This window comes from Ochotona curzoniae, unplaced genomic scaffold, assembly GCF_017591425.1.
Source record: "Ochotona curzoniae isolate NIBS_2020 unplaced genomic scaffold, NIBS_Ocur_1.0 contig_1135, whole genome shotgun sequence".
In the NCBI taxonomy this organism is placed as follows: Eukaryota; Metazoa; Chordata; class Mammalia; order Lagomorpha; family Ochotonidae; genus Ochotona; species Ochotona curzoniae.
In genome coordinates, this window is record NW_024464962.1 from 73,315 (window position 1) to 95,527 (window position 22,213).

A 22,213-nucleotide genomic window follows, 5' to 3' on the forward strand; every position below is an offset into this window, starting at 1 on the left:
AAAGAAAGAACACAAGAGCAGGCCCAAGTCTCCAATTATTACTCTTCTGACTATCATTTGATCTTGACTAATTTCCCCTCCACCCACTCAGTCTTATCATTTAGAAACAACCCCAAGCAAGAAGAGAATACTGATTGTTTCCTAATAAAACAACTAGAGTGGCTGAGTGGCTCTGGGATATGTTCATAAATGCTCGGGTTGCTTCGCCATGCATGCTCAATATTACTGGAAGCTGGGAGGTAGGCAAAGACCTCCATCTCCCCAAGAAGTTTTGTCCCATTGCTGGCACAGGCCAGTCATCACTGGGGAGCGCAGTGGTCCTCTTCTTCAGCACTAATTTATACTTGATTCTTTCCCCGATACAGACCTTCATGAAACTTTCTCCAAAAAAGTTTAGATAATAAGTTGAGCTTATATCAGCAACAATAGCAGTACTATCCGCCATAGAAGGAGTAATTACATTGCTCAAGCACTGACATTGTGCCAAAGTCACAGCACACATGGCCTCACTGAATTCTCCTATCCATTCAGCTAGGAGAACACTCATCATCGGCCTCTTATATAGATGTTGACAGTTAGGCCATTAGTCATACATTGCTTGTAAGGCAATAGTTGGTTTTCATACTCACCTGTAAGGAATTGCTTAGTCATATGATTGTCACCCACATGTCTCTCGTGGGGACATTTATCTCCAGTCACCAACTTTCTTCCAATGCTGGGCTTTCCAAGTCTTGCTTAAAGGAATCCATGACCAAGAGTGCTCAGGGCTGATGAAGAGACACAAATATGTGGCTCCCATAACATTCATTGCAGTTAGAGCAACTCTGCTTTTCTCTGATATGCCAGGATAAGGTTGTACTGGAAGAAAATTTTCTTTTGCAAATATTTTCAAGACAGTTTCTCTCTAAGTTGAAATACATCACCAAGAGAGAGATGTAACCTAGACAACATCCTGGAACTCTGTTCTAAGACAGGCATCCGGTCTCCAGGCAGAAGTCCTGTGAAAGTAGGTTGAGGCAGGAGCTGGTCATTCCAGTCCATTTTGCCTGTCTCTTTCACCCAAAAAGATCCCATACCCAAGGAGCGCCCTCTAGGGTTCATTCTTGTGACTGCTGCCCAGTGTGACACCACAGGAGAAATGTAGCTGGTTGCTGAAGAGGCAGAGGCCATATCAGTCTCAACAGGCCTGTTCCCTTTATGTTCTCCTTTCACGAAGGAGCAAAGCTAGCATCAGCAGTGCTCAAAGCAGGCTCCCTCTGGAAAGGGACCAATCCTATCAAGGTATGAGCACCACCTTCATTTCCATGTTGGCATTTCCATGACATGGCATTTCCAGGTTCTCTTTCTTCCCCAGTGACTCAGAAAACAGTGCTTGTTCAGCTTTGCCTCCCCTTCATGGGAGACAAATGTGTGCCTCCCAGAGGTAGCATGGCATAGCAGGGTTGGGTTTAAGCTTGGTTCTGCTTGGAAATGTTGAGTTTTTATGTTACATTTTTATACATTTTTAAAGACTTATTTATTTTTATTGGAAAGGCAAATATACAGAGAAGAGGAGAGACAGAGAGGAAGATCTTCCGTCCGATGATTCACTCCCCAAGTGAGCACAATGGCTGTAGCTGAGCCAATCTGAACCCAGGAGCCAGGAGCTCTTCTTGGTCTCCCACACAGGTGCAGGGTCCCAAAGATTTGGGTCATCCTCAACTGCTGTCGCAGGCCACAAGCAGGGAGCTAGATGGGAAGCAGTGCTGCTGGGATTAGAACCAGCACCCATATGGGATCCCAGTGCGTCCAAGGCAAGGACTTTAACCACTATGCTATTGCCCCGGGCCCACATTTTTACACAATTTTTTAAAACTTTATCAGCACAATAGATCCATGATATTTGGCTGAATATAACTGGATGTGCTTTCTCTCTGAATGTCCAGATACAAAGAGCAGTGGCTGACAACAAATACTGCCCTGCTAGTCTATCATTCACTCCAGCGCAAAGCAAATATGTACACACACTATATTATTCAGACCCACTCTTAATCCTCTGGTATTTCAATTCTGTAAAGATTTAAATATGAAGCAGGCAGATCTCCTTACAGGACTCCTGGATGGCTGTACACTAAGAGTTTCAAAAACAATCATGAGCATGTGGAGTATTTTTCCTTTTCTGATGAGATAAGGTCTCCCACATCACAGCTGTTTCTTAGGTCACTGAGCTGAACAGTTCACTATGAGTGGGTAGTGCCGTCCCCCCAAATTTTTTATCTTAAGGCTGCAGCATTTTTTAATACTGGAAGTCCAAGCTCTAGCAGGCATGATTACATTATAGAATAACTATCCAAGTTTAGGAATCTGAACATATTGCAAGAGCATTTCCACTTGCAGGTATCCTTGAGAAAGAAAAAAGAGAGAGAGAAAGAGAGAGAGAGAGGAGGGAAAAGGAGAAAAAAAGAGAGGTTCATACAGGCCAGTGCCAGGGAAGCCAGGATAATCAGAAAAGGAGAGGAGCTCCCAGAACAAAGGTGACACACAAATCCCATTATTCTCCTTAATATATTCTCTCAATGCTTTTGATGTCAAAGCTGAAGAAATGACATGTTCCACAGCTAAGCCTCCAAGTTAAATATGTAACGCACATGTTGAGTTAGAGCCACTGACATCAGGATAGCCCTGGAATTTACGGGTTTTCTTTAATCATTGGAGAATTACCCTAACAGTATCAGGCTTGATCACTCTATGTGATGGCCACATGCTTCTTAAACGGATTGTTGCCCAACCCTGGATTTGCAACCTCAGAGCTTTCCTGGATGTCTTGGTTGACTTGGCAGGTGCTTTTCAGTGTGGTTCTGAAGCAGAACAAAGCAACAGCATAGCAGGATGGGACAGAGGTGTGGGACTAATCATTGGATTGGGCATCTTCATCTGAAAACTAGTGTAGAAGTTCTTTTCATTGTCTCTGAATTCACATAAATTTGGTTAAGAGCATTTTTAAGAGTTGGTGGATGCTGAGAGTGAAAGATGAGTTGATTTTGGCAGCCAAGTTTTAAAATCCCAGCCTTTTTCTTTTTATTTTTGTTTTTCATTAAAGAGTTAATGATGAACACACAGGGATTAAAAAAATCCACCAAAATCAACTTCTCTTTATCTCCATGTTTTTTCAACTGTTGAAAATATTCTCATATTATTTCTTAGGTGAACTTGTACCCATTGCCTCTATAAGCAGGATTTGCACATTTGATGGAAATCACCTGCCTGCTGTAATCAGTATTCTTTTTGTTTGTTTGTTTGTTTGTTTTAAAGATTTATTCTGTTTTCCTTTGTAAGGCAGAATTACATAGAGAGAAGAAGAGGCAGAGATCTTTCATCCAATAGTTCACTCCCCAAATGGCTGCAGTGGATGGAGTTAAACAAATCTGAAGCCAGAGGTCAGGAAAGTTTCCTGGGTGCCCCACGTGGGTGCAGGGGTCCAAGAATTTGGGCCATGATTTGCTTCTCTCTCAGACTGTAAACAGAAATGGATAGAAGTAGAGCAGCCAGGCCACCAACCTGCACTCACATGGGATGCCGGTGCCACAACTTGAGGTTTAGCTCACCATACACAGCAATGACCATTGCAATCAGTACATTTGTACATCCAATGCATCTGTGAGGGTTTGAATGTTAAAGAGACAAAGTCCATCCTCTGAGGAGCATGACTTTGTTTGTTTGTTTACCTGTGTTTTGAGGATTTGTTCAGACAGCTACATGAGTTTGGGGAAGATGAACAACACTGTACCAGTAACAACAGAGAAATTCTCACTTTGACTGGACTAAACAGCTAATTCAGATATGGCAGAGGGTGAACATTTTTAAAACACCACATATTTACTAGTCAAAGAAGAAGAAATAGGTATACTACCATGGCATTTGCAATGTGTATGAATGCCTCGTCTATTCATTATGGTTTGAATTCTGGGAAAAGGGAATTTGTGAAAATGGGGAGGATTATTCAATGTGAAATGTGTTTCACAATAAGAAATTGACCTACATGCCCCCTTCTGGTTTCATTATGATGCAAATTATTTGATTCTAAAACTCCATTCATGTACTTTTTCTTCCCTAGCCGCTTCTGAAAGATACAAAAAGAATTGGGCTAAATCCAGTCATTAATAATATCTGAGCCAGTACCTAAACCCAAATGGACCATACCCATGTTGCATATATATGTAGACTCACACCAAGAACACTCAAATATGAATGAAAATAGTAGTAAAGGTGATCTCATTAAATATGTGTACATATATAGAGATGCATAAATATGTTATATATGTATATATGTTTGCATATATATGATTATTAGGGCATCTGGGCCCCAAATTCTTCTCTGGTCATGTTTTGTTTTAAAGATTTATTTATTTTTATTACAAAATCAGATATACAGGGAGGAGGAGAGACAGAGAGGAAAATCTTCCGTCCGATAATTCATTCCCCAAGTGACTGCAACGGCCATTGCTGCACCGATCCGAACCCAGGTACCAGGAACTTCATTCCAGGTCTCCCACGTGGGTGCAGGGTCCCAAAGCATTGGGCCATCCTTGACTGCTTTCCCAGGCCACAAGCAGGGAGCTGGATGGGAAGTGGAGCTGCCGGGACTAGAACCGGCGCCCACATGGGATCCTGGTGCGTTCAAGGCGAGGACTTTAGCCAATAGACCACGGCGCCGGGCTCCTCTGGTCATGTTTTGAAGGGAAGAATCCTTGGTGGCAGCCTAATGACCCACACTCCTCTTGTACAGTGTGGATTTGAGGAGACCAGGAACTAGGTCAGTGTTTTCCTCACTTTGCCTAATCCAGAATACCACCCGAACTGACATTTTTGATTAGACTTTGATGATGGGAATGATAAACACTGCTCTGCACCATCAGATTCATTGCAAGCAGTGATGTCCACTCACTCTCCAAGCATTTCCTCCTCCACCATTCACACATCAGCTCCTTGGGATGTGATCACAGCTTCTCCTTACTTTCTAGGCCTTCTACAACTATCACGTCTTGGAATTACTCCAGATGCTGGTGACAGGAGGGATAAGCTCCCAGCTGGAACAACATCTGGATAAGGAGAAATTCTGTGACATGACTGACAGCTGCAGTACTTTCTCCTCTGGAAGATTGCGGTGTAGGCTGGGGCTTCTGTCCTTAGACCAAAACATTCTGTCATCTGTTAAAGTGAGTATACTCTTATCACAATGAAGTTTCCCATCTCCTCACTTCTCTTGAGTTTCTGAAGGTGATCCAACCTCTCTGAAGTGTTAGATAGCTTCTAACACAGAAAGAAATCAATAATACATAGGCTGTTTTACAATTCACTGTATTTCATAGAGTCCTGCAATCAACACCCTGCACATTTGTAACAATCCTAAGGGGCAAATAAAGCAGCCACTATTATCCCCACCTTCTAGCTAAGTAAGTCAGGAAGCCTCAGGAATTCTACATGACATGGCTTGAATGAGGTTTCCGAAGTTCATTTTTGGAAACTTAATTCCCAAACTCATAATATTGAAAGGTAGGATGTTCAAGGGGTCATGGAGGACTCTGTTCTGTGGACCTGATCAACGCTGTTATCTTCAAAGTGGATTAGTTATCACTGGAGTGAATTCCAAAATTAATGAATGACTTTGGCCCCTTTCTCTTTCTCTCCACTGTTCTTTATTTCTATCCTCCCACCCCTACCATACACCCTGCCATGCTTTCTTGCCCTTCTGCCATCCTTTATTGGATGATACAAGATTCCTGAACCTGGAGGACATGCCATCATTCAGAACTCTGACACATAAATCTCTGTTATGTATATAGGGCTGAATCTCATATATTCAACAGCATAAGACATCCAATGACTTTGTGCCCCCACCAGGAAGTTTATTACAATTTCAATGCTAATATTTACTAAATCTTTTCCTTGTGCCAATATAGTTTTTCTCACATCGTCTGAGGATTTAAAGGGCAGGCAGTATTACTGATTGCTTTAAAAAAGTAAGAATCTGAAACCCAGAGAAGCAGGAACTCGCTTAAAGCTAAATTGTCAACCAGTGCCTGAGCAGGGGTCCATTTACTGACCCGAGGTCTGATCCAAGCTGTTCCTTGTTGGGAATAAGTCTTTGCAAGAAAATAAACTCTGTTACTCTGTAGTATATCACCTGGACAGCTTAACAAGGAGCCCACTCTTGCAAGCCTTTGTTCCCAGTGTACATCTCAACATACGCTACCAATACAAATGGCAAATCCTTTGTTATATGCATATGTGCATGGACAAAGAGTCTCCAACAAGTCCCTTGGAATCATCCAGTCTTTTTCTATCTCTGGTCCTGTGTTCCTTAGTGACAGCTGACTTGTGAGTGACCCTATGCCCTGGAAACTACTGCTGACAACTTCCTACTGTATTAGAGGTTATAGGAGATTAGACCAGACTCCTCCTCTTTATACCCACATGATTCCCATCCTCACTTTTCTATTTATCTCAGGAAGACCGGAACTGAGCAAATACTGTCTTTTCATTTGACTGGATTCATTAACTTCTGCTTTTGAACCTGTTATCTGTTCTCAGTGGTTTGGTTGGACAAAACCTGAGAGCAAGTCAGGACATGTAAGAGTGGAATAACATGACTCTTTGAGGATGCTTACCAACTCAAGTTATCATGTACCCAAAAAATTAGTTGTCAAGCCTTTTTTTATGTGTTAATTTTTAGTAGTTACCAAACAACCACACGTCACACCACATGTGCTTGGAATTCTTGCAAGAACCAGAATAATGAGCCTAACCACTGAGGTTAAAGTTTCAAACCTAATAATAAACTTAACTACATTCCCAATTAATATGATCATCATAAAGTTTTACAAGATACGGTTTTGCTGTCTCCCAAACTTCTCGCAAATGCCAATGGCATGCTAGTAGATGCTTGTTATTACCGAGCCTTAAGTATCCAGCAGATATTTGTTTTTATCTTCTTTCTTTAGCCAAGAGAAACCTTTGGACAACTGTTCTGTGGCACATTGGATAATCTTGGAATCCTGTGTGTTGGTTTATACCGCATGATAGAAGATGAGGAGCGTAATCCGGAGAACAAAAGGGGAGTATGCTAGTTTGGAAAATGTGTGTCAACTTGCCAAATGTAGCAGCCAGGGTTAATTTCCTTCAATGCCTGAGGTCCACAGTTGCAAGAAAGGCAAATTTAATAATAATGGCACAGGCTACAAACATCAAGAACTGCAATGCAAAACACAGTAGAGTCTGTTCCCAGTGAAAACAGAAAAAGAGAAGAAAATCTTAAATCAGAATTCTTTTGCAGTTACTTTAATCAGTGTCCATGCAAGTTTCTAAACCTGAAAAGCCATTGTCAGCATAGTAAAGACTCTCTTGTATTCTTCTGGGCTTGTTGGACTTGGCTGGATCATGGGATGCTTTTTATCTAGCAACTGCGCTGGCACATATGATTCATGGTAGTGGTATGTTCAGTTTTTCTTTTCTTTAAGACCAATGTGATAACAATGTGGAATGAAGAGTAAATGGTGAAAGGGGTGGGAGGAGAAGGAAAGAAGCATTTCAAATGAGCATTATCAAGCATGTTCTCATTAAGATTCTCATGGTGGAGATAGACAGCATCTAGTAGGCTAAGAAGAGTAAGTTAAAGTTAATGGAATAGAAGTGGAGCAATGGAACCTGTTGCAGGAGAAAGGAGAGGGAAGCCAAATTACTCAGTGAAATGGTCTTGAATAGGAAAGGAAAAAACATGTTTCTGTTCATAAGAGAGAAAAGGAAGCAAAGCAAAGATGTTAAAGCAGCTATGGCTCTGTGTAAGGAACATGCTAGTGAGAGTTTTTATTTAGCAGCAGGATTTCTCAGCCAATGCTCAGAGAGAAGAGGGAAGAAACATTACAGAGAATTGAGAAAAAAATGGAGGCTTAGACTGAGTGCTGAGAGGGGCAGAAGAGGAGGCTTATTGGGGATTTGAGAAGTAACATTATACCATAAAGTGAAGGGAGAGGATTGGAAATCCTGATGAAATTAAAGGGTAGTTGAACTCTGAGTGTTGCAATAACTCAGGAAGGATGATGGGAAACTGTGGTCAGAGTGATTGATTGAAGCTTAAGATTGTTGAGACGATACAGTGCCAGTAAATTGTGACACCCAGAATGTGGGCAGGAAACTGGTTTAGAGAAAAAGATCATTGCATGCTAGATGATATAGAGATGGGTCCAGATGGTGGGCTTAGAAACCACAGAGACACTACAGGTGCATAAGATGACAGTGGCATTAGAGTTTGAAAGAATATTCATTCTGAGTTCAAAGACCTCAATAAACCTGTATGAGTATGGATGACACTGATGAATCTGGAGAGAGTGTTGAGGCTCTACAGAACTCATGAAGACAGTCAGTGGGAGGCTGGAAGAGAAGTGATGTTTTGAAAGCAGCACTGGGAAGCAGGAATGACATCCACATCCACCACTCATTCTTTCATTCTCTTTCTACCTGCCACCTTCCCTCCCGCTCTAAAGTTTCTCCTCCATCCACAACAGCTCTAGGAGGTCTATAGAACACAATCCTAGGAAAATATTCAGCTTAAACAAGGGTACTTCAACAGGTTCATGGAAAATGTAATTTAAATAAATAGATCCCTTTGGGTTCAAAAAATCAGAAATCCATAGGCAGCTTTTTCTCTGAATACCCATCTCCCATGAGTTTAGGAAGATCCCTGACACCTGAGAAGACTTCAGGAACCCAAGTGCCATTTCCATGTTTTAGGGAGTATATGCTTTCTGAGAGTTTTGCTTAGGACAGAATAGGGTTCTAGAGGATGGAGTGGAAGAGACCTAGTGGCTGGATTATTCCATGAAGAAAGAAGGATCCCTAATGTGATCTTGTAGATGGGAGGGGAGAAACACAGGCTGCAGGTCCTGCAAGATGAGCCTGAAAGGCTGTTCTGACACGAATATTGAGCTTTTGATTAATGTATCTCACATGAATGAAGAATGTGCTTTATACCTGGTTAGTAGTTAAGGCAACTTGCTTCCCTACAGTCTTCCAATGCAGGTCTAGTCTCTGAGTGTTCTTGACATTCATTTTTCACAACTCTTATTAGTCAGGCTGTTATTCTATGTGAAATCTGGCAGCTTATGCATTATGTTATCATGCACTTAAACCAAGAACAGAATATAGAGGATACATGTGATATTCCAGTTAGACAAAGTATCACTAAGTGCCCAGCAGTGTGCCAGTTAAATTCATGAGTGTGTTTTAAAAGCAAGTACCATAGATTAACTTCTCCCACCAATTATGGGGAAAGTCATGACTAAGGCCAAAAGTGTCTGGATTCAGAGACAGAGTTGAAAGCCAGCCTCCTAATCCCAATTCCAGGGACTCTCCTTTCCCAGAGTGCCATAGAGATTTACTATTTATCAAGAATCAGTGAAGCAAGGCAACACACACACACACACACACACACACACACACACACACACACATCTTTCAGCCCAGCAAAATGGCCTCTTGGCCTCTTGGGTTGGCCACAGAACCAGGAGCCACCCAACCCTGCAGCTTCAGAAGCTAACAATTCTCTGGCTTTTCTTACAGGTTTGTGATTACCCGGCCAGCCAACGAATTTAAGCTGCTCCCCTCGGATCTTGTATTTTGTGCTATCCCTTTTGGCATGGCCTTTTATGAAAGGGAGGAGGTGTCTTTGTCCTGTCAATATGAAATTATAGATACAATGCCAGTGCTACCAGAGTTGAACACAGAGTTGAGTTTTGCCCCCACAATAAGCTCTGAGAAGAGGAGCACAGCACCACCATCCTACGCACCAGGGAACAGTTTGGATCCCAGAACTTGCTTCTATTCGACCTCTCAGCAAGCAAGCCCAACTCAAACCAGTAGGCTATCACCAACACAGTCAAAATTAGGAGGCCTCACACAAACTGCTGACAAGGGCCAGAGGCAGGAAACCCTGGAAGACAATGTTTACGAAGTACAACTAGATCCACTGATGCTCTCTTAGTGCTCTAACCTGCTGCGTAGATCCCAGGCATCGCCACCACACGTGTCTTTGAAAGGAGACCATAAGAATGCTGCCGAGCTCATGCCTTTCAGTTTGTGGTTCTGATCTTCCCCAATTGGGTCTGATGTGATAAATAAAGAAATTTATTATGCAATGCCCCCAAAGGAAAGTGCCTCACTCAGTGCCTCCTTGAACAGAAAGTGTGGTACCTGGAGCAGCTTTTACAGTAGTGTGTGCAGCACCAGCTCAGCTCCTCAGATCCAAGGAAGGTAAGTTATCAGGTTAAACATGAGAAGGCCTTGCACACAGGGTCAAACTCTGTCCGAAAAACACTCGAGAATCTTACACTATCTATCCCAGAATAGGCAAATAATAGACAAGTACGTATTCACCACAGCAACGACTCCTACCCAACCCCCAACTCCCATGCCATGTTTTTTCTTAATCTACCTCTTTCTGTAGGATGCAAGAAAAGCCATATGGGGAAATGTTGGTGGGAACTGGTAATGTAGCTATCAACACGAGCCACCTTTAGGCCCAGCATCCAATAGGTGTTTAACAAGGAATAGCTGAGTCTTGTGGGACACGGTTGCCAAAGTGAAATCAAGTCAAGTACAAGAGGCTACCTTCCAACTTGTCTGCTTCAGGAGTTGAGATGTCAGTGGGAAAAAAGGTGGGAAACATGTCCCCATCTCCACAATCCAAAATTAATCCACTCCATCGCTCTGTACACCCTATCTTCAGGTCAGGCACTTAACCTCAGCATTACTGGATTAACACACTAAAAGTTCAATGCATTAAGGAAGTTCTTACTCCAAGCTGTTTTTTTTTTTGTAATGATAAGCCTCTCATAGGTGAATCCATATTCCATTAGAGGACACCACTTCAAAAGTTTGTTGTACATTTATTGTCATAAGACTATGCATGCATTCCAAAAATTTTTGCAGAGAAATAAACATATCTTTCAATTTTGTTTCCAGTGAGGTTTTTGCTTGTTTGTTTGTTCTATCTTCTTTTGCTTTGAAGCTCCCTGAAATATGTGCTAGGTAAAAAGGGGGATGAAAGAAAATAATAAACTATTTTTCATAAATCATTTTATTTAACATCTTTATAGCTTCTACATTTTGACAACATCTTTGTTGACTTGATATTATGTCTGTTTTACAGAGGAAGAAACTGTGTCACCAACAGTGTTGCCAAATAAAGTACCCTCAGTTAAATTTATTTTGAGACAATGCATACATTTCTAGTTTAAAAATGTACAAATCATTGCACCAAACTAGTAGCACACAGATTTGAACTGCTTTGTTTTACTATAGCAATTTTATACATTTTATGTCCAAACATACAAATAAAATAAAGAAAAAAGCCCCCAAATGAAATAACAGCTAGATTTAATTATTAACAATCACTTCAGAAAATATAATAGTTTTATTTATTTTTTTACATTTTATTATTATTATTATTGTTAATTTATGATATAGTTCCATAGACTCCTGGTATTTCCCTTATCCCAGCCCCCATTTCCTCCCTCCCCACTGAATAGTGCCTCTGTATCATTACTAAAATGTAGTTCTTCATACACAGTCATATGTCCATCATTGTGGGCATGGACAATGGCAGAGACTCCAGAATCCTATTGTCAAGATATAGTAAACAGTTTCATTGGGAGTCCATCTTTATCTAGAAGTAGAAATGCATACTGCATCATATCCTCAAATCTGGATGTCAGCCTCCATTTCATAGCTACTGTACATCCCCTCAAATGAAAAGTCATAATAAATCAACAATAGAAAGAAAATAGAAATTTACATAGCCATGAAGTTAAATAACATGTTACTAGATATGACAGTCTCCTTTACACAGCTACTATACATCCCCTTAAATGAAGAGCCACAAACAAAACATCAGAGAGAAAAAAGAAATTAACAACACCAAGAACTTAAATAACATGCTACTAAATGACTAACGTGTAGCTGAAGAAATGAAAATCAAGAACCTTCTTGCAGAAAATGATGCTACTCTATGATCTATGAGTCATTGAATGATTTAATCAGAAGAAAGTGTTTTGAAGAGATTAAACTAACTGAAAACATCAAATCTCATACGATATAGTTTCCGCTGATTTTTGTTTGTGAAATGTGTCTCTTCTACACAACAAATAGATGAGTTTTTTAATCCAGTCTACTAATCTATGACGTTTGATTGAACTTAAGCCATTTACATTCAGAATTAATATGTATGGGTGGTACTTTGGCCCTGTCATTTTAGGAATGGGTTGTTCATTGATTTAGTCTTCTGTTGTGATTTTACTGTGATGTTCTTCCTATTTGCTTTTGTTTTTGTTTAGTGCTATTCCTCTTCTCTGTCAAGAGAACAACTTGAAGTATCATTTGTAGGGCAGGTTTGGAAGAGGCAAATTCTTTTAACGTTTCTTTACTATGGAAGAATTTTATTTCATTTTTGAAGTGAAAAGAAAGCTTTGCTGGATATGCTATCCTAGGCTGACATTTTTTTTTTCTTTTAGAATCTGGAGTATGTCACTCCATTCTCTTCTCACCTGTAGAATTTCCTGTGAGAGATCTCCCGTGAGTTTAAGTGGCATTCATTCCTTTATATGCCAACTAATTTTTTTTAACGTGCACATTTAAGGATCTTTTCCTTATGTTCAATTGAACAGAGCTTGATGATCATGTGTCGTGGCGAAGATCGCTTTTGATCAAGCCTGTTGGGAGTTCTGTACCCTTGCTGGATGTTGTTCTCAATTCTTTCTCTAGATTAGGGAAATTTTCCTTTATTATTGCATTAAATATATTTGGAAAACCAGTTTCTCTTTCTGCATCTTCTGGGACTCCCATAACTCTTATGTTAGGCCTCTTCATAGTGTCTTTCAATTCTTGAATACTTTTTTGGCCTGATCCATCTCTGCTTCCAGCTTTTTGTTTGCTTTTCCCTGATGACAGGAAATATCTTCCAACTCTGAGATTCTTTTTTCTGCTTGCTTCATTCTACTTTGGAGACTCTCCATAGTACTTTTAATTTGCTCTACTGTGTTCTTAATTTCTGATATATCAGCCTTGATTTGCTTTACTGCTTCCTTAACTTCTTTGAACTCTTGTATGTGCTTCTCATTGTTGATCAGAAGCTTTACAATGCGTTTTATGAATTCTGTGTGCCTAGCTTTCTCGATGTCTTCCTCTATTAACTCTGAGGTTGGCAAAGGATTTTGCTCCTTTGCAGGGGAGTTTTCAGTAATATTCATTGCTCTTGCTTCTTTTGCTCTTGGTCATTGTACCTCTGATTAGCAGAGTCTTCTTCTTGGGGTAGGTTTTAAGCTCTGTCACCCACAGGTCTACAAAGCAATTTTACTTACTGCAATTGGTACACAACTTTTTGCTTGCAGCCACTTGTGCCACAACCTCCAGTGAGCTCCAGGTCTGGGTTCTTATGTTAGAGTTCCAGCAAGAAATCCATAGCCCCAACTCCTGGCTCATAAATCCCCACCACCTGTGATATCGTGCTGAGGTTGCACCATTGTCTCTCCAACCTTTCTCCCACTTTTGGTTGGAGTAGGTCCCAGGATTAGAGAGACACCAGATATCCTATATATCTAGGTTGTTGGTGGTGCTAATCTTGCCAGAACCTGTTGAGTGTTAGATCTGTCTGCCACACAGACCTATTTTGACTTACGATGCCACAGTCAGTATTATTATATGTTGGACCAGTGCAATCCACGGAACTCAGTGAGTTCTCGTGAGCTCGGCACATGCACAGTTCTCTGTTGTCCCATGCAGTCCTAAAGCATTTGCCACAGTGCACAAAATGGCACCTGATACACCACTGCTAGAGTTCTTGATCTGCTGGCCATCAGATCTGAGGGCTACCCAGACCTGTCTTGGGTGGAACCTGTAGAATGCCATGCTGATGCAGTTCACTGAGTCAGAAATGAGTTCACTCCAAGCTAAGCATATGCTCAGTCCTTTCCCTTGCCTTTGCCTCCTTACTCAAAATGGCGCCCAGTCGGCTCTAGGGGGCTGACTGGGTTGTGAAATTTACCCTGTTCTTGCACTGACCGTCTGGGATCTGCTGCTCTATCTCTCCTCCTGGTCAAATCAAACTGACCAGCAGGACAGACAGTTCTTTGTCTGGCTCCCATTGAAAGTCTCTTCCCACCTGGTTGCTGGTGGAGTTCCGGCTGCTGGTGGAGTTTGGATCACTGTTAGCTGAATGCCACTGGAGTATCAGTCACTGCAACGCCACACAATTGTGTCCACTGCTTTCCTGTGTGAGTCAGTCTCCAGGTACCCCTCTGCTGTTTCCTACTTCTTGGAATGTGTCCTCTCTGCTTCATCCTGATTTAATGTTTCTCTGTCCATTTAAACGTTTAAACTAATTTTCTAACAGGTGACTACATCAGGGAATCAGTTACTAGACAGGAGATTCAGAAGGGGGTTATTGAGTACATGCCCAGGGTTCACCATCTGCTGGAATTTGGTCCCACTTCACAGCCACAGAGATAGTGGTAGAGTCCAGGATATGGGCCAACATAACCACATCCAATGGATCATGCAGCCAATAGAACAGGAACAACATATCTAATACAGGAGGTGCCATGAGTCACAATGAATTCTCCTCGTGGAAGTTTCCCATGCCCCCTTCAATCTGCCTGCTAAGATGCCCATACACACACTTTTTTCCCAACCACATCTTCTGAGTTCCTACCTCTCCTGAGTTGTCACCTCTGTTCAGCAGGAAGCAGCCAGATAAGACCAGTGGTGCCCTATTATACCAAAGAGGAGGGAATATTAGCCCAGAGGGCCCAGGGACAAGCGGAAAACCCACAGGTGGAGCCAAAGTTTCCCATCAAGAATAGCCAGCCCAGATTCATCTTAGTATGCCATCTACTGCTCCATCTAAGCCACCAAGGAGGCCCAAATCTGACACAAGCACTCCACAGTCATTCCAAAGGTCATACAATTCTGCCCATGGTTGGAGTTCTGAGTTCAGTGGTTCAATTGGGGGAATCCCAAAGAAACCTTGTCTGAAGTGATCCCAGACCTGACATATGTGTGCTTGCCAATATGGAGTATTGCTCACCCACATCCACTATGCATGCACTGGTGGTCACTCATACTAAGTGCAGCTCCCACTGGTATACATGAGGACTGAGTGTATAATGGTTTGGGTTGGGCTGGGCCACAGCATCCAATGGTTTGTGTGGAAGGTAGGCCTGGAGACAAAAACTGACCCAGCAATTGCACCCACCAGTGCATGCATAGGTGGATGTGTACTGGGTAGTGGGGTTGGTCAGGCTGAGTTAGGTTCCAACACGCTTTGAGGTGTACAAGAGCTGAATGGGATATAAGACAGGCTGGACTAGTCTGCTATTTACAATGGCATGTGCAAGAACCAGAGATGAGGATGGGTCTGGTGGGGGTTACTGAGGCTTGCCCCATCTAAGCTAGAGTGCTGCTAAGACGCATGAGGACCAAGTGTGGTGGGCTGGGAAGGGCTAGACTGCAAGCATACATTGGTTTCATATGATTTAGGCTTTGGACTGGAACTCACTGGGTGACTGCAACCACCAGTGTATGTGTAGGCTGATGTGGGTGATGAACTGAGCTGCATCCTGCACTGGCTGGAACACACAGGAGTCGGGTTTTGATTCAACTCTGGTGAGGTTTCGTTGGGGACCTCCAAAATAGATCACTGGTATTGGAACTCCAACCAGGAAGAAAATCACAGGACCTGTGGTCTGCCCATGCAGTTCATGTGTCAGAACTGGATCTGCTCAGTTGTTGAAGCCTGTGCAGCAGACAGCATGCCTAGATGCACACAGACACCATGAGAACCAGTACACTGAGGCCTGCAAAGGATATCTAGTACTTTGGAGAGTAGAAGAAATTTGAAAGCTCTCCCATTCAAGCTTAGACAATGATTATCTGGGCTAGTGGAGACTCTAAGGTGGATTATGTCAGCTAATGGACCTTGGGAAGATTTCCTCAGCTTCAGAGAAATGAAATAAACAGCATCTCAGAATTATCAACACCACTTAAACTATAGGTTAGAAAATACTCCACATTGGGTACCCTAGGATGACATTGGTTGGCCATTCCCCATTTCTGGATACTGATGCAACTGGGCTGCTGTGAGCAGCCCTGTCCCATTCTATCCCCAATTTCCCCAGATACAAGAAGGGAAAAGCAACCTGGAAACAGTTGTCTTATCCACTTTCCCCCATTCCTCAACCCTCTCCACCCAAATTGGTGGTACACATGGGTATGTGTACTTGAATCGAAAATAATTGTAGGAATATGCATAAATGTAGAAAAATGAAAAAAAAAACTGTCCTACCTCAGTTTCTCTAGCCTACTGGACAAAAGGCTGTGTATTGAAGCCTGTTCTGGCTTGCTCCTGGAGCCTCACCTGTGGAAAACAAAAATGAGTTATGCGCCATTCCACTCTGGCACACAGCCATACTTTAAAATATATTAACTGCACCATGGTGGCTTTTCTACGCCAGAATGTGCTTCTGCTCTGGGTCCTGTGTTTCTGCCACATTCAGCCTCTGGGTAAACCACGTGTTTTCTTCTCTTAAAAAACTAACCAATTTTTATTATTATATTGTAATGCAAAATGATTTTGAAGATACAATGAGTAATAAATAAAAATAAATAATGTAGCAAAATGGGTGGATTTGAAGGGCATTATGAAGTCATCTAGACACAGAAAGACAAAGACCACAGTGTGTCACGTCTGTGCAGCTGAACACACAACAGGGATAACTAGGGGCAGGGAAGGAGAGGGCAGAGGGAGAATGAAGCAATAAAGGAAACCACCCACATTGGCTAGAAAGCAGGACCAAGCTCCTGGTGTTACACAGCATATTGGGGGTGATCACAGTCAGTGCCTATTAGATATTTCTGTACAAACAGAAGACAGGAGCTCATAGGCTGCAGACTTTAAGTCAGTACAAAGAGGGAAAATGTTAAACACCCTGACTTTCTCAGCACATATTGATTTCAGCTTTAGCATGTCATACTGCATCTCATCCATATCTGTAATTATTTTAATCAAATATTATTTAATATTTAAAAATGAAATGCTTACTAATATGATGTGATCATCACTCACTGAGCTCAAGTGCTGACTCTTCACTTTGCATACCATAACTATGTCCAATTGCAATAGTTTTAAAAAATTGTTATTCTAAAACTCTCATCAAAGTTCTTGCATGTGAGTTACAGGTCAAGACAAATGAAATACTGATGAAAAAGTGTGAATTTGTATTAGCAATGAGGACATCACTTACCCGGTTTATGTGTCAAGGTAGAATGCCTGAGTTTGATTTCCAAATACAGTGTAGGAAGCTAAGGTAGGAGCGGTGCCACCCAGAGTACACAGAGCACTGATTGTACACTGTGTGCCAGCGGCTGGGCAACTGCACAGCGGGCAGAGGCTGTGAAAGTGCCAGATGACAGGTGGATTGCACATGGAACCAAAATTTGTAGGCTTTAAATTGAAAAGCTCAATACCTGCCTGAGGCTGGGGAAGTCAAATGCTGAGGAGAGTGAAAGTACAAGGTGACAGCAGGTGACAAACACTCTAGTTGGCTGGCCACCTGATGACCTTGAATCCCACAGAGCAACAGACAAATACAGTGTTTCCAGAAACCCCCAAAAGCCCTTCAGAGGCTAAAATCTCAAAACAACATGAAAGCACAAAGGAATGGGGAGGAGTACCAGAAAAACTAAGTATTCAGATGAAAGAGCCAGGACTCTTCCCAAAAAATGGCCAAAAAACAATTTCAATCAAAGAGTTGTAAGACAAAGACATCAATGTGCTAACAGATAAGAACTATAAAAAAAAAAGAAAGAAAGAAAGAAAAGAAAGAGAAAAAGAGAAGGAAAAGAGAAAAAGAGAAAGAAAGAAAAAAGAAAAGAGAAAGAAAGAAAGAAACTCTTCAAACTCTTCAGAGAAAATGAGAAGTGTTAAGAAGAGCTCAGAGAATTGAAAAATAACATTATCACAAAAATTAAGCAGGTCTAACATAAAATTTCACAACTGAAAAACACAATAGCAAGCCTAACAACAGCATGAACAATATAGAGGAAAGAATATCACATGTAGAAGATAACCAAAACAAGAACACACAACTAATAGAGTATCTGGGGAAAAAATCTGATCAAAACCAAAAAATGTATCAAGAAATAAAAATACCACCTGTCACCTTACACAAAAATGAGCTCTAAATGAGTCAAGAACATACATTTTCACTCAGAAACCAGCAAGATATCAGAGGAATACATAAGACACACTTCTTAGAAAAGTCTCCAAAAGCATAGGCAGTCAACGTTAAAATAAACAAATGGGATTACATCAGTAGGAAGCTTATGTACAGCAAAGCAAGTGAAAAATAAAGTGAAGAAAAACCACCAGAATGTGAGAAAATCTTTGCACACTACACAACTGTGAGGGGACTAATACCCAGGATTTTAAGAGCTTCAGAAATTCAGTGACAACAAAACAAACAACCCTGTGAAGAACTTAGTGAAGGAAATGAACAGACATTTTTCAAAACAACAAACTCAAGTAACAATTAGACATATGAAAAAATGCTCAGGATATCAGGGAAATACAAATAAAGACTACACTCAGATTCAAGCAGTTCCAGTGAGATTGACCATCACTCTGAACTCGACTAACAACACTTGCTGGCATGGATGTGGGAAGAATGTCACCCTATTCCATTGTTGATGGGAGTGCAGGCTAGTACAACGACTGTGGAAGTCAGTATGGAGAGTGCTAAGAGAATCGAATATTGATCTACCATATGACTTAGTTATTCCTACTTGTGGGAATATATCCAAAGGAAATTAAATCTGCATGAGAAAATGACCTGTAATCCTATTTTTACAGCAGCACAATTTGCAATACTGATGAAATGGAAACAATCCGGATGGCCACGGAAAGAGGAATGTATATAGAAAATATGGCATATCTACTCTGTGGGGAAAAAGGATATCCTTCCATTTGCAACAAAATGGGCTCAACTAGAGATCATTAAGCTCAGTAAAATAAGCCAGTTCAATTCTAAATCAACCTTCATACAAAATGCAAGATAAACACATTTTAGATAAACATGTATATACATATATTCACTTATAGGAACTCCTTAATGGAGATTGTCATACTGACAGGTGAAGATACATCACAGTATTCCTCTCTACTGAATAAAAGATGAACTCCCAATGAAATTGTGACATATGTATTGACAACAGCATGCTTCAGTTTCTACCAGTGTCTGTACCTACAGTGTCAGGATATACTTAAATAGCACAATGATGGACTTGTTACTGCTGTTGAAGACTACAGTATTTAAATAATATAGGAGAAATGAACATGTGGGGAAGGGAATGGGAAGCAGTCTTTGGAAGTGATGCATGAAAAATAAAATATTACAAATAAATTATATAAACCTTGTGTTTGCTTGTGTTTGCTTGACAAACTGGGTGCCATGTTGCCAAATGACTCATCTGATATCCTGCAGCTCTTTGAGGAAAATTCAACAGCCAATCATCTAACTCACAGTCCTCTGCTTTTCCCTTTGTTCTTGCTAGTAGCCAAAGCTGAGCCCTTAACTCCCTGGATTCTTCTGCCAATGGATCTGTGACAACAGTGTTGTAAAGTGTCAAGACTAGAATACGAAGCCCGGCCCAATGGCCTAGTGGCTAAATCCTCACCTTTGCATGTGCCAGGATCCCAGATGAGTGCCAGTTCTTGTTCTGGCTTCTCCACTTCCCAGCCAGGTCTCTCTGCTTGTGGCTTGGGAAAGCAGTAGAGGATGGCCCAAAGCTTTGAGACCCTGCACCCACGTGGGCGATCCGGAACTTGCAGAGTGAGGCAGTGCATAGACGATCTGATCCTTCCATGTCTCTCCTTCTCTCTGTAAATCTTTCAAAGAAAAAAATGCATCATTAAAGAGGAAAAAATAGACTCTGGACTTTGAATCAAACAAGCTATCTTTCTCACTCCAAGTTACCGTATAAACTTTGCCCAGGATATAAGATGCTGCTTTTAAGAATCACATTCTGAACATTTAAGAAAGATCTAGTACTATAGTAAAGAGCACATTTAAAACAATCAGTGGGATTAGAAAAGATATTAGATAATCTTAGGAATGGGATGACAAAAAAATTCTGTAAGCCATGTTGTTGCTCATAGTTCTCAAATGTGTATGCACTCATTATCACTTTAGAGAGGGGCTTAACAGGGAATATTTTTCATGCAGTTTCATAATCATTTGAAGCTTAATGTTTTTAGTGAATTCAAGTTGGTCTTGTGATACCCACACAGAATAATACTAAGATTCTAGTCTTAGGGGAGACTTTTTAGTCATTATCAGTATCTGAGGATTTTACGGCTAAGCTTTCCCTTGACAGGGATGTATTTTACTATTTCCAGTGTAGCAGAATAATAACTGCTACATATAAAATTTGTTGTTATATATAAAATTGTAACTGTCTGCAGGGAGTGTAAATATTGTGTCAAATTCAAGAAAGTTGAACCAAACCAAAGGAGAGAAGAAGGAAGTATTATATTCCTAGAACTGTAAATTATATTGACTGTTATAATTGTAAATTATCTTTAAAAATTTAAAAATACTAGTTAATCAAAAATAAGAAAAATAACTCTAGAACACTTCTTTTTTTAAAAATTTATTTTTTTATTTTTTCATTGGAAAGGCGGATATACAGAGAGGAGAGACAGAGAGGAAGATCTTCCCTCCGATGATTCACTCCCCAAGTGAGCGCAACGGGCCGATACTATGCTGATCCAAAGCCAGGAGCCTCTTCCGGGTCTCCCACGCGGGTGCAGGGTCCCAAAGCTTTGGTCTGTCCTTGACTGCTTTCCCAGGCCACAAGCAGGGAGCTGGAAGGGAAGCGGGGCTGCCAGGATTAGAACCGGCGCCCATATGGGATCCCAGGCGTGCAAGGCGAGGACCTTTAACCACTTGCGCCACTGCGCCGGGTCCTAGAACACTTCTTAAGCTTTAGATTACTAAAGCTAATGTTCAATTGTTTTTAGAATAAATATTTATTTAAAAGACTATTTTTTGGACTACAAAGAGTTTGCATTTTATTGCATCATTGTTCATGAGAAGATTATTAAAATCATTCCATTGTGTTCATAAATATGGAAAATGATCATAGGCCCATTATTTCCATGAAAACTTGATAAATGCTTTAGAAAGGATACTCAGATGAGTTTAGTTCAGTTTCAACCACTTGCCAATGTTATCATTAACTTCAAAATATAACGCTTCTGGGGCCTGGTGCGGAGGCCTGGCAGCTAAAGTCCTCGCCTTGAACGTGCCGGATACCATATGGGTGCTGGTTCTAATCCTGGAATCTCCACTTCCCATCCAGCTCCCTGCTTGTGGCCTGGACAGCCCAAAGCGTTGGGACTCTGCATCCGTGTGGGAGACCCGGAAGAGGTTCCTGGTTCCCGGCTACAAATGGGCACATCACCGGTCGTTGCGGTCACTTGGAGAGTGAATCATCGGGCAGAAAATCTTCCTCTCTATCTCTCCTCCTCTCTATGTATCTGACTTTGTAATAAAAATAAATAAATCTTTAAAAAAATATATAATGCTTTGAACATGCCAGAATTCTGCATTCCAATAATGAATTAATTCAAATAATTTTATTTTTAGCTGACACTTAAAGTTTATATAATTAAAAATTGTTCACTAAAACTTCACTGAGTGTTCCAATTTTTTCAAACGTCTTTGGGGACTGGAGTAGCCCTCCCATAGTGCAGATCTTACACTTGAGTCTGGAGTTATAGCTGCTCCACTCCCAGGCCAGTTTCCTGTTCACTGCCCTGGGATAGCAGCAGGAGGTATCTCAGGTGCTGAGGTCACTGTCACCTGCATGGAATCTTTTGCAGGCATTTTGTGAATGAACCAACCAAGATTCATATATTTTTTTTTCTGTATCTCATGTTTACTTCTTTCAAGCAAAAAAAGACTCAGTGATGTTTTTATTATTATTATTCCATTTTACTAAAAGGTCAGAGAGGTGGAGAGAGAAAGAGACAGAAAGACAGAGAATTTTCTATCCTCCGACTCAGTTTCTGAGTGACTTCAAAGCCAGGTCTGGGACAGAGTGAAGCCAGAAATGCAGAACATCACCT

General features: G+C 41.1%; 1 protein-coding gene across 1 annotated transcript in view; it reads left to right on the forward strand.

Moving 5' to 3' along the window:
* LOC121166909 (potassium channel subfamily U member 1-like) overlaps positions 1–10,015 on the forward strand; it is a gene marked incomplete at its 5' end in the record, with an annotated part of 80,834 nt that extends 70,819 nt beyond the window's left edge. The window contains 3 exon segments of the mRNA XM_040996248.1: positions 5,001–5,195; positions 6,981–7,105; positions 9,595–10,015. Coding sequence (XP_040852182.1) covers positions 5,001–5,195; positions 6,981–7,105; positions 9,595–10,015 — 741 coding nt within the window.
* Between the last annotated feature and the right edge of the window lie 12,198 nt (positions 10,016–22,213).